We start from the raw sequence: 13,144 nt of genomic DNA, 5'->3' as shown, positions 1-13,144 counted from the left end.
TTTGCACACAGAGTGGGGATATTATGGATGATTTTTATTTTTACCGTACGCGTACGGTAAGCGTAATCGAGATTTAAAAAAAAAAAAAAAAAAAAATTTGACTTTTTGGCCTTGGGGGTTCTTTGGGGACACCATCATCAAGGCTAGGTGGTTAGGACCTGTCACAACAACCCCTTTACATGTTTTTGGCCTTGGTTTTTCCACCCCCCCCCCCCCCCCCCTCAGAGTGCGAGAGAGAAAATGGCGGCCGCCGCTTCCTGGTTTCGACCGATTCGAACAGCCAATCAGAATCGCGCTCGCGCACGTCACCGTACGGTAAGCTTACCGTAAGCGCACGGTACGCGCACCGTAAGCTGGATCAGATATATATATTGATTTAAATGCTATTTTCTCAGGATCTACTGAACAGATTTACACCAGACCTACAAAAGGCACTTCCTTGACCTGAGGACTACCTCTCTGCCAAATTTCAAGTAACTCTGTTCGGCCTGTAGCTGTGTCTAAAGGTCCTATGGAAAAATGGGAAAAACGCGTTTTGGGACCCCCCTTTTTTCTCAGCCCCCGCTTGACGAATTCCCCCGAGACTTTCAGGGTAGGAGCGGAGCGTAGCGCCCCACCTATTTTGAAAATTTCGCGAGGATTCGTCGACTGGCGCCAAAGTTATTCCAAATAGAATGTTGCGGATTTCCTATGGAAACGGGTCCTAACTATAACTATCTACTGGCGACCGCCAGTAGAAAATATATATATATATATATATATATATATATATATATATATATATATATATATATATAAATATAAATATATGATGGATGAATTATTCTCATCTAGTGGCAATTACTTGCGCCATATTCTAGTTTAATATTTGTTTTGCCTACTGTGCCACTTCAAACAGAGAAAAACTACATGCACATCAGTTGGTCCTACTTCAATCGGAGCAATCTACCTGAACTATAAGGGCATGCCCCACCTAGACATTAACCAAAGCAACCCCAGACCAGTTTCGGCCTTGTTCGGCCTAGTCACCGAGGTGCAGTTTTGCTCTGGACCCACGTTTGGACATACCCGTCACACTCAGGCTGTCTAAGAATCCATGAAGGATGGACATCAGCAGGTGCTTCAGGACAGGAAGCGGTGGCGACTGTTTTCTGTACCATGAAGGATATTTCTAGCCAACTAGGGTTGTCAAAAACAGTCAAATTTCAGTTTCATAATGGACTGACGATGTGGCACATGCTTGCAACAAATCTGTGTTGGCCAGTGAATGGCACCTCTTCCGCTGCAATGAGGTCAAACCACCAGAAGGAAAGACCCACGACCGATGGGTTAAATTCCCACTGGCTAGGAGCGGGCACTTTCGTTGTCTCTAGGGCTCAACCATAACCAAGAATGTGCTATTAGCTTGCAGCTAGACAGGGCCCTCGAAATAAACCATTTTTCCATGTAATAAACAGTTCCATTTTCGTCACTCTCAAAAGAATTTAATTTTTTTCTAAACTCAAAGCAAAAGGAGGCTGAATCACTTAACTTTCGAGTTTGACTATGTGCCACAACCCCATTAACCAACCAAGCTGCATTTAGAGAATGCAGTCTTGGCTGAGGTCCAGAAACCAAACTGCGAAAATGTCTTTACTTTCAAGGTCTAAAACAGCACAACAAATAAAGACAGCACCTGGTCGCAACTAGGTGTTGTCACAAAACATCAGCACAGCGCTTTGGGTGTGTAAATGGCTACCGAGTGCTCCAGAAAATGAACTAGTAAGATTTGTTTTGCAAAAATTAATGTTACACTTATCATACTGTTGCAAAGCCAATGAGTTCATGGAGCCGCTCTCGGAGGAAGACTAGGGGAGGATGAGAAACCGAGGAAGAGCCATGAACCGAGAGAGCTGTGTCAAAGGTCAGCTACATCTTGATCAATGAAAAATAACCTCCCGGGCTGCGAACCAGCCTACGACACAATGTAAACGAGCAGGGCTCACCAATGCCTCACAGCGGCCTCAGAGCAAACACTCCCGCGTGTATCTGCGCCTAATGGGCCAAGTAAGGTCACACCCCATGATGGGGACTCGTTGGCGGGGGGGGATTATGTTCTGCTGACGTCCCCTCCGAGTTGCAGACAGCTTTGCGGCGTTGCTGCCATCAATCTGCGTCGCCTAGTCGCCACAGTCCTCTGAAGAGCCAGCTCCATGGACGCCAATTCACCAAAATGTCAGGGGTAGCTGATGTGACTTCACATGCCACTTGATCTTCACTTACACGTACATTTTCTTATACACACACACACACACACACAATCTCTTCCATAAACTTACTTAAAACTGCAAGCACACACACAATATACATGCATTTTAAATCATTTTTCCCCCTTACCTCAGCTGCGAGGGAAAGGCATATGCCAGCTATTTATAATACATTTTTATAATAACTAACAGTAAATAATGTAATATTCACTATTAGTATAACAAAAAATTGACAAACAAAAAAAAGGGGGAGAGTGAAGTCCTCAACGTCCAGGACGGGCTGCTTCTGTTCCTGCCACCGATTTTGCCACTGCTGATGCTAGGGTTCTTAAAGGCAGTGCCAGGGGTGACAAGGGGCATGCCAGGGGTCTGGTGACCCATAATGGCTTCCGTGTCCGGCTCCAGAGAAACGATCTAGGAGGAGAGGTGCAACCATGTAAGAATTTAGGCTCAAGATACTGGGGTTTTGCAGGAGGACGTGAAACTGCTCATTATATTGAAGAGCCTCATAAGCGGAAAAACAGGAGACAAATATTTGAGACCACCTTCTGCAGTTATTTTCCAGCATTATAAGTTGCCTGCGTAAGTATCACTAAGGCGCATACATCAATACCCTGCTACGAAGAATAAGTAGCCGAGAACTCCTTTACTGGAAAACCCTCTGTGGAAACCCTAAAGAATAAAGGCCATACACATGTTCATGAACATCCGGAGATCACCATGCCAAAGTTATTTTCAAAAGGGAAAACAGAATACTTCCAAGGCTTGCTATATCCCGGCATTTCAGCCTGGATTTCTGTATACTATACAATACTCGGACAAACGTCACTTTCCAGCATTCACATTTGGGAGACACCTACAGTTGAAAAGGCAGCCGAGTCTGGGCAAATCCGAGGGCCCGCTACAGGACGACCCTTCGCTACTGCACTCTGAATAAATAAAGGCACTGTACGATCAAAAAAAGTTTAGGGCAGAATGAGGATCCCAGAAAAACACGGGAAATTGGAATGGGATTGTGCTCGACTCAGGAGGACATATTAAAGTGCTAAAAGAGCGATTGTGGTCACCTGCTGATGAAATGTACCTTCCCTGCCACGTTATTTGCTCACCATGTTGGGAGGGTGTAAAGAGACTGTGTGAACAGTACACATACAACAAGTCATTCAGTTTAGCGTCACAAACACATTATGTAGTGCAAATTTGATTAGCGCCACCAGAGTCAGCAAAGCTGCTTCGAAATGCATGTTTGTTAGCAGTCTGCATGGAGCCCGTCGTTAATGCCTTCCTACGATTGAAAAAAAGTTGCAAATCCCTTTTCAAATCAATATGGCTCACTTTATTTTCAGTGCAAGTGTCTAAAAACGGCCAACACTATAAGATGTGTGTGCTCATGTGAAAAAGCATTGTTTGATTGGCACGCGCACAGGCTGGCAAATTTGAAAAACAAGTACCCCCATCCTTCCTCCAGCGGCTGGATCCAATGGAGGACCATCACGCATTAAGAATACTTCCAAGTGGGATGAGCGATGATCTTTGGTACTCCGCCAGCTTCCAATGCCTTCTCCTGTATTGGCCTTGCATCTCGGGGTCTTGTTCATCTTTGAATCGAAACATTCTCCCTTTCAGGTGCTCTTGGGCGTTTCGAAATCAGATCTCTAGGTTTTGCCCGATCTCTTCACCTTGATCTCAAAAGAAGATACTCCAATTGAAAAGACAAAAATTAAAACAGCACATTTTCCCACTATACATGTTTGTACCTCAGTTAACCGTTCTGAATTTGAATTGTAATTGCATTTATATAGTGCTTACTAACCCCGACGAGAGGTCAAATCGCTTTTTCGGTGAGTGCACGCTACTCCGGAACCCAAAAAGTATTAGTGGTGAATTAGTATAGGGAAATATGAAATTAATTTGTAGCCGTGGACATGCAAGTTTGTTATTTGTATTGAAAAGGGATAGTGGAGGGACAGAAGAGGGAAAGAATTGCAGTTATTTTGTGCGTGGAAAACACTGCAGCTGCTTGTGTTACAGGGGGCAGACATTGCAAAAACCACCACCGGTAATAAAAACCGCCCCTCAGGGGGGGGGGACCAAAACTGGCCCCCACCCTGGCGGCCCACAAAGAAAACGCCCAGTGCCCGCTACAGCCAGTTCGGCCATGACCGATTGCCACACCCTGGAACGGAGCAACATTCTGCATCATAGGAGGATCATGGAAAGCAGAGCTGGGCTCATTTCTATGTACTGTCTTAAATAGGACCTTATAAATTTGACCGTGGATCCATTTCAATAGCTCATCTACTACACGTCTAAGGCAGATGTGAACATGTTTGTGGAAAGGTCAAGTTTACTTGTTGAATGGTTAGCCATGGGTGATCGTGTTTCACTCACTTCCTCGCAAGGGGTGGAAGTAGTGCCTAAATGTCTAGATACATGTTTGGTGTGTCACTACGTCATTCGCAAGTAGCTCAAGCAAGCACATTACACCTTGAGCAAGTGTGTACTACAGTGATGCTAGAAAGGGGATTCCGAGCACCGTGCTTTCAACGCCACTATATAAGATACAGAAAACATGCAAGGAGCCAACAGAACGGATAAAAGCATTAAATAAGGGAAAACGGGATAGAGTAGCCTGGTTAAGAATGCCAAGAGGAATGGGCTTGTAAGATTCCAGATTGGGCTTATGGCCTTTGCCACGTTAGAATCCACGCTGCCTAAATACAGATTAGCTTTCTCCAAAAAATAGACTAAATATGGAACACGTGGTGAGAAACACACAAACCCTCAACGTCATCCTAACCTGATAAGGAAGGAAATATCATCATAAGGTAACTTCTACCTTCGAAGTGTCACTGACTGCCCGCTCAGAATTTGAGCTTAGACCCACTCATAATTCTATGTGCATATGCTTCACAGTAGGACTGCAATAGAGCTCTATAATCATTTGGAAGAGACCACGGCTCACCACACTCAAGGGAGCAATAATGACTGGTCTTGAAAAGGTATTTGAGGGGGAGGAAACATTCTAGCCCCTCATCAGCTTAATCATGTCCACTTTGGCCAGCACTAGATCACTCTCACAATCTCACCACAATTAACTGCAGAATCACTCTTTGGATTAACCAAGTGCCGAGTTTTGCATCAGGACTTTTTCCCTCCCACTTTGTTCAGGTCTTTTTTTCTACTCTTAGTCCCCGTCAAACTGAAGAGGCTCTAACATTTCCCAGAATGGAATGATAGTCCACCTGGGATCCACCACCCACTGGGTTCTCAATTCGACCAGAAGGGGTGGTACTTTGAGTTCTACGTCCGATTTTCCAAATAGACTCTTGGAAAACAAAAATCATGCGGAAATTTGAACCACTATAAATATATCTGTATAACAGGTTTAATATCAAATCCAAGACGGTGTCCATCTGGCTTACTTCAAGCAAAAGGTATGGTCAAGTACCAATTAAATAGGAATTCAATGCAGAAGCACGGTTCTTTCAGTAAAATATATCCTCTAACACCAGAAGTAGCTCCTCTGCTAAGGCGGAGGAGCGTCGCCCAACTGCCTCTCCGCAGTACCAAAAAATAAAAAAAATAAAACTAACAATAAAACAACACCATGTTATTTTATTTTTCAGTGGGGGGGGGGGGAGGGGGCGCTCACCTAATAACACTTACCCATACGCGGCGAATAGCCGAGGTATCAGACTGGTTGATATGCCTTATAAATCTTGACCGAGAGGTCAACCGAGCCAGGAGGCACACTCCTACAAAACCTTTTACTGCACAAACCATTTCTTACCTGTCAAACCACCTCTTCCACTCACACCAGTGCTACACGATTCGAATACTGTGTTCAGTTAATTTGTTTTTTGGGGGGGGTTGCGTGGGCTCTAAAAAGGATAGAGAATGCTTGCGGTACCCACATAATTGTACAAGTGTGCATAATAATTAGACAACAATCAAGAAAGCACCGGAACACAGAGCTAAATTGATGAAAATTAAAACCAGAACAAACACTAGGCTTTAATTAAATCCCCTCTCCCTCCGAGACCGCATAATAAGAGAATGATGCAATGTCAGAGGCTCGGGGGACAGCAGTGTGTGTTCCAACAAGAGCAGCTGCCTTTCCTCTGCGGGACGCAAAGAGCAAAAGCGATAGGGTTCTTGCCAGCAAAATGGAAACCGGATGGTGCCAGGAAATGCGCCAAGCAAACCCCAGCACAGCGTGCATTACAACGCTTGCCTGGTGTAACAAGAGCCAGAGCAAACGGTAAAACCCCCCGAAGCACCAGCAGTGTTGGACTGGCACACTTGGCAAGATCCTACCACCAGCTAGTATAGCCAACTGAATGGATCACTTGCCAGCCAGGCATCAAGATAGTATGGCCTGCAGCACTTGCCCCTGTTCAAGCAAAAGGCAGCAGAGAGTACACTGAAAGAGCTTGCCTACAAGTCCCAGATGTGCCTTGGGACCCCAACTGTCCAAACAAATAGTAAGAGAGCAAGTTAAAGCAAAAATTAAAACCACACACCGCATCAAATGTCTTCTGATGTGTCTTGGACACCATGGACTTCTGTGTCAATGGGGCGAAACTCAGGTTCAAACAGGGCTTATTGAAGCATTGTTTTTACTGTTGCCTATGCAACACCGCGTCCACAGCTTGAAATCCAAAGAAGCCAAAAACGACCTGAAGCTTGTGTAATTCGGTCAACGAAGTGCCAATTCAGGGAGATTACTGGATTGTTCACAGTTATGGTGGCGGTGATTGCATTTACAAGGTAAAATGGTGTTGTAGACAGAGCCATCACATAGTTAGAACTAAAAACTAAAAAGAGTAGAACTAAAAAGAATAGGGATAATCAGCAAGCATTCCCGACCCAGTCAAAAGGAAGGGAACATTTGTACGTTAGCGCCACCTCCAACCAGAGACTGCAGAACAGATTACTTGCCAAGGAGCAACCTGAGTAACTCACTCGAAATACACTACTATAATTGACTGCCACCACCATTCGTGCCTTCTCAGCAGTGGTAGCCGTACATACTGAACGGACCACCCCTTTCGGTATATCCCTATGACCCAACAGAGTCTACTATTCAGTTAGGGAGTACCATATTACAAATATGCAAACCACTGGCAATTAAGACTCGTGACACTGCTCTCCAGTACAAGAAAACCAAGATGAGGAACTGGCTGCCACGGACACAATAAGAGGCATTGCTGATCAGACATGAGAAATTGCGCCATCCATATGACAAGTATTGTCACTGCATTGCAAATACGATCTTTTTGAACGGTCAAGATCTCATCTTTACAGTTCCACTTTCTAAGAGCAAAATGGCCAGCTACTTAAGGCATAGGCTTCTAGTACACCGACTTCCAAGTTTTATTTTTTTAGTAAAAAGAATTTAAAAAACTACAATTCAGAAGTCAAGCTCAGTAATTTCTGGCAGTCTTATGGCACATTTGCCAATAATGATAACTTATTGTGAGACAACCTCGGTCTCTTGTGGGCTTGTGTGCGATATAGCTGGGGATTTAAACACAGAATCCTACAGCGACAACCAACCGCAGTACTGGATTCCTGCATCTAAACACACAGTTGCTACAGCGCCTACTCAGGTCTGTTCAGAGTTCACTTGCAGTACTTTAATGTAACGGAAGGGCAGCACTACCCTGGATCGGGGTGTACCATTAGCAGCTTCTTTTTGGTCACACTAACCTCGTGCCCCCTAATTCGGTTAGGGAATTTTAAGAGAACGCAGTCTTGAAGAATGTGAAAAAGGGGGTCAGGATAAGTTGGTGGAACACTATGGAAAAGACTGTGGTTGCTGCAGGGAGATGGGGCACCACGGAAACAGAACAATGGGAACGGAGGTACCCAATCCCCACCATGTAGGGTTGCAGTCATTCACAGATTCTTTCAAAGTGGGTGTAGATACATATGTAGGCACCCAGTCCTCATACAGGGTAGGGGTTGCTCATAGGTGCTTCTTTGGGAAATAACCAGTCAGAGACATGCCCCCCCTCCCTCTGAGGCATGGTTACTTAGAAATGAGCCCTCGTGCACAAAGGCCCTCACTCATAGCAGCAGTAATTCGCACAGATAGCTACAGGCACCACAGATACGAAAGCATACAGTTCTGCCCTAGCTCATATAAGCTCACAAAGAAGGCACGGCTCGGGTTGGTCAGTTAATGCAAGTTTTACAGGCTCAGACGTTTCAAACTTCTCACAGAAATGGAGCTGAATGCTGTACCCTGGCTCTGACCCAGGGAAAGGCAGATTTACTAACCATCAGGAAGACTACCAGTTTGTACTGCAGCTGCAGAAACCATCTTCTCATTACCTCAGAATATTCCCCACTCCCTTCCTTCAAGGGGGAACAACCATAATTTCTGTACCGGAGTGGGAGTTACATTACTATTCCTCGCAGATGTACTGGGATCGTCCTCCGGCTCCCCCTCTGGAGCATTTTACATACCATTGTGGGGTGCCAAACACCCAATAATACAATGAACCCCAATAATCCAGTCACCCCAGAATTCAGCTCTGGCAGTTAGGTTCCACTGATCTTGCGGCTAGAGACACCCCACACTTTCCTCAAACTCACCAAATTAACAGAGTATAAATCAATATCATCAAATAGTAACTGAGAACACTCAATTAACTGAGTTCTGAACCAGGGGAATACATTTAAAAAAAAATTATTACAGGAAATCTTAGCAAATATGTTACAGAAAAATGCAATAAATGTCATGAAGACTCAGATAAAAAATAAAATAAATCACAATCAGAATAATAATCACTATTTAAGAATCTCCCGAATTAAAGTGTCAAGCTCAAAGAATAATGACAGCATTCTAGAGTAAGGGGACAAAGCCTCAAGTAAATCACAGGAGGAAAATGAGAAGTCACCCCTCAATCCTATAAAACCAGGATTTTTTAATCCACAATGAGCAGGATAAACGGAGAACCATAAACTGCATCCATTTTTGTAAAGTTACATCCGACATGAAAATGTGACATAAGTTTTTAAATGCACATCCAAACCACCATTTTTTTTTTGTTTCAAGTGCAACATCATTAATGTATCGGTTACAACCACATGCAACCTGAAAATTATCAATTTGCTAAAATAATTTGTCACCAGAAATTGCACATCAGAAAAATCTAACACTATCTTATTCGAAGCCGCTGCAGGGAGGTAATCCCAGGATTCCCCAGGGAGCCCCAGTCATTCGCCATCTAGATCATGTTATTGGACACTACCACTATTCAACATCTAGTCTCCACACTTTACCGTTCATTACAAGTCAAAACCCGCATGGGAGCCCAGAGGGAAAAACCGAGCTGGGAGAGGGAGATGGGTCAGGAGATTTCAGATGACAACTGGACCTTCTGCTACTCCCAAACAGGTTAGGTCTCATCCAGCAGCAGTCTTCGATTTATACATTATAAATTCCTACAGACTGAGTACCACAACCTGTGGGCTTACATAAGGTTAGATTGAGGGATGATGAACTGTCCCAGAGGTAGCAAACCGGGGCAGGGTTACTCTCTGTCGTGGGCTTGTGATAGGGTGCAGCACTTTGTCAGAGATGGGGACAGCACTCGGGTCCTACAGTTGCCATTACAGGCTATGTTACTGAAACTGAAGCTCCACACAGGAAATTCATAGCTTTGGCCCTCTTGATGGCCAAGACATTAGTGGCTAGTAGGTGGGCAGATGAAGAGCCCTCACAGTTAAGTAAGGGTGCATTCCAAAGACATGGGGGGTTAATCAGCATGTGGCGGTCTCCCAGCTGCTCCTTTGATAGGGTTTCCGAGGGCAGAGATAGGCAACTCAATATGCAGAATGATCTTTACCTACGTGAGAAACCATCTCAACCCCCCCCCCCCCTTCTAATATCCAAATAGGCCTCTAATAATGTTAGAGCAGATCTGCCATGTGAACCGTATTCCCAGCAAAGTAGGGCTAGCTTTATTATGATATGTGATGGGATGGAATTTTTTTGTTAAAAAAGACTAATAAAATGCCTTGAAAAACATGATTTCTGTCTCTGGCCTCAGCCTTCCTTCACAGAGGTGTTTAGATTTTTCTCTCAGTTAAAGGTGAACAATGGATAAGACAAAGAGGTCAGTTTATGTCCACATCTTGGCAGTTGGCCTGCAGCCTACATAACATTCACACTCAAAGCAGGCCTGAAACATCTGAATTAAAAATGGACTGACCTTTTTGGCTCCCTTCTGATGTGCCCAGTGGAACTTTGACTTTAAGGTTGTGGAATTTTGTCCACATGAATTCCCGCCAGTCCAGTTCTTTTGCAGCCCATCCCTTTGTAGTGGGTCTTGAAACTTGGCCATTCCCTTGGTCACAGGCCTGTGTTTCTTCTTTCTGACTTGGACAAGGATAGGTAAGAATAAAGGATCCTTCCTGCTCCACTTCCATCTCTCAAGGTCACTCTCAAAAGTGAGAGACAGAGACATATGAATTAAGCAACACTGCCTTTGGCTAAGCTATGCATTCGAAGCCCAAATGTCTCGTAGGAACAGAGACCCCAAATAATGTGTTCTCTGCCAAAAGCAGAAAGGATAGGAAGGACAGTGGGCCTAAACTTGAACATTTACATTTCCTAAGAGTTGGGCTCACAGCCTCAGAGAAGGCCACTCACTAACAACTTAAGTGGGCTGCTTCTTTTAGATCAGACTTGTGGAGAAGTGTAGCTCACTGGTTAGAGGAGGCATACCCTGAAGCAGAGGTCAGACCCGGGACCAGGGTTCAATTCCCGACGCGGCAGGGTCCGGAGCCCAATTGTCCACGGACTCGATAATTCTCGCTTCGGTGCCCACTCTAAGCATGAGTTCACACTATGCAGCTCTGGGCAACAAGCTTGCTTAATCTCCACAACGGCCCCCCCGCGGCGGGATGCCTGGCTTTCACCTTGGGGATGCCCAGTACGGGTTATCTCACAGGGAAAAACCAGGACGGGTTCCCAATGCAAGCGCCAAGATGCCCAAGGGTAAGTTGAGCGCTATATAAGAACACATAATAATAATAACTTGTAGTGAGCATCTAGCTTCTGGTTCTTTCTACCTTTCCTACATGGATGCAGTCTTTGCCGGCAAGAATTTACATTACTATAGCAGAATCTTCTTCCAATTATAGTCTGCAAGATGCCTGGAGACCCTGGGGTGTGGGTTGAACGTCCTGTGAAACAAGCAGACGATTCAATAGTTCTCACCTCTTTCCAATAAACAGGAGCATGCGTCAATGGACCACAAATAAAAGTCCCTTGGACTGCAAGATGCTTAATTTGCACTTTGAACTATGTTTCTGGAAACACTATCCTACTATGTTGAATTCAGCAGCCCCATCCTTTCAGAACATGTTACAAATGATCGAACTAACACCTCAGTTATTCCCTGGAATTGGAGATTTATCCCCACAAAACCGGTTCCGATTGCAGAGCCTAATAAAAATACTCCAACCACTCACTATTCCAACCCAGTAATAAAGCCCATATGTCCCAGAGTGTTCCGCAGGACAAGCAGAAACTACACCCCTACAAGGCACATTGGAGACCAGCAACAAGGATACAGATATTTCTTCCATCCTTCTAGTACTGTTGCTTGTGTATGACACTGGTTGGGTTTAGAGAGAACAGGCTCTTAGACAGGCTGGATAATATTAGTGTCCTGGAAATCGTTGTACACATTTAGCAGCTATTCAAATGTTTTAAGTGCGAACTAAATGCATCCTACGATTTTGATAACAAAACAATATCTTTTTGAATGTCATATTACTTCTCTACTGTATTTCTGCACAGGACTTATTGTGGGGCTAGCCACAAACTTGAAGAGCAGCCTTGCCCACTACCAAAGAGCAGAGTATGCGTTCTTTTGACAAACTGCTCGCTGATCCCAGCTACACCTTACAGTTTTGTCTCAGAGGACTAAATACCTCACATCACTAGCGATAGCCAACAACAATCTTAATGAGTGAGGAAGCGGTCAACACCCCTTTCACCGGAAAGAAGACTTTGTGAATGAGGCAACCATAATTTCCTGGTTACCCGATGCCCATATTACTAAAATCACTTTTTTCTAAACACAGATAGGAATGGGACGATTGTACAAGAGAAAACGGTAATAGTACAAATGAGTATCAGCAAAGTCCCTGTCCCTCTTGGCAGAGAGCGCAGGTGACAAATAGTAGTCAAAAAAGGGGGACAGTGCCTGAGGAGTAACCGTCAGAGCACAACAACAGGACCATCAAAGATGAATCCGAAGCTAAGCTTTACAAAGATATTAGTAAAGCAGGAGCTAGAAGAGCATTAGGAAAGTCATCATTAACAACCATCACGGTGAAAGCATTAAAAGAAACAAATGGCGCCGGAAACAATGGGAGTAAATCACATCATATATGATCAAAACATATAAAAACCAGCTTTTTGCTTCGTATGCCTGTATGTTAATACATCAGCCAGCCTTAAAATGCTTCTAGATTCGATTAACCAAGCCCACCGGTCCTCGATTTGGTGTGCCTTCTTATCCAAAGTCATGCATGACCATGCAGACACAGTGTTAGCAATATAATAGTTCCTTGCCACACCTGAGACAGACAGCAATTTCTCTCACCTGGACAGGTCACTTGATACTCCGGAGAAGGTGAATTCTTTACAGCCATTTTGTGTGAAAGGACAATTGTCTGTAAGAGATACCTGTTAATTGGACTCCTCTGACCCACTTAGATTTTTCACAGGCACTAGTAACAAATATCAAAAAACCACCACCAGCACACCGGTTACACTTACGAATGGTTTTAGAGCAGACTAGAGAGGACTAAAACGAGCAAATAAAAGTATAATATTACACCCACACCACTTTAGTGCTACATATACA

General features: G+C 44.3%; 1 protein-coding gene across 2 annotated transcripts in view; it reads right to left on the bottom strand.

Moving 5' to 3' along the window:
• ERGIC1 (endoplasmic reticulum-golgi intermediate compartment 1) overlaps positions 1 to 13,144 on the bottom strand; it is a 335,849-nt gene that overhangs the window by 289,154 nt on the left and 33,551 nt on the right. The window contains exon 1 of one of the 2 annotated variants that reach the window (XM_085618079.1): positions 3,698 to 3,925. The exons of the other annotated variant lie outside the window; for it this stretch is intronic. Coding sequence (XP_085474205.1) covers positions 3,698 to 3,738 — 41 coding nt within the window. The 5' untranslated portion in view covers positions 3,739 to 3,925. Of the gene's footprint in view, positions 1 to 3,697; positions 3,926 to 13,144 lie in introns of those variants that run through there. 2 annotated transcript variants of the gene reach the window in all.

Source organism: Triturus cristatus, chromosome 7, assembly GCF_964204655.1.
Source record: "Triturus cristatus chromosome 7, aTriCri1.1, whole genome shotgun sequence".
Taxonomy (NCBI): domain Eukaryota; kingdom Metazoa; phylum Chordata; class Amphibia; order Caudata; family Salamandridae; genus Triturus; species Triturus cristatus.
This window is presented reverse-complemented; position numbering and strand designations above follow the sequence as displayed.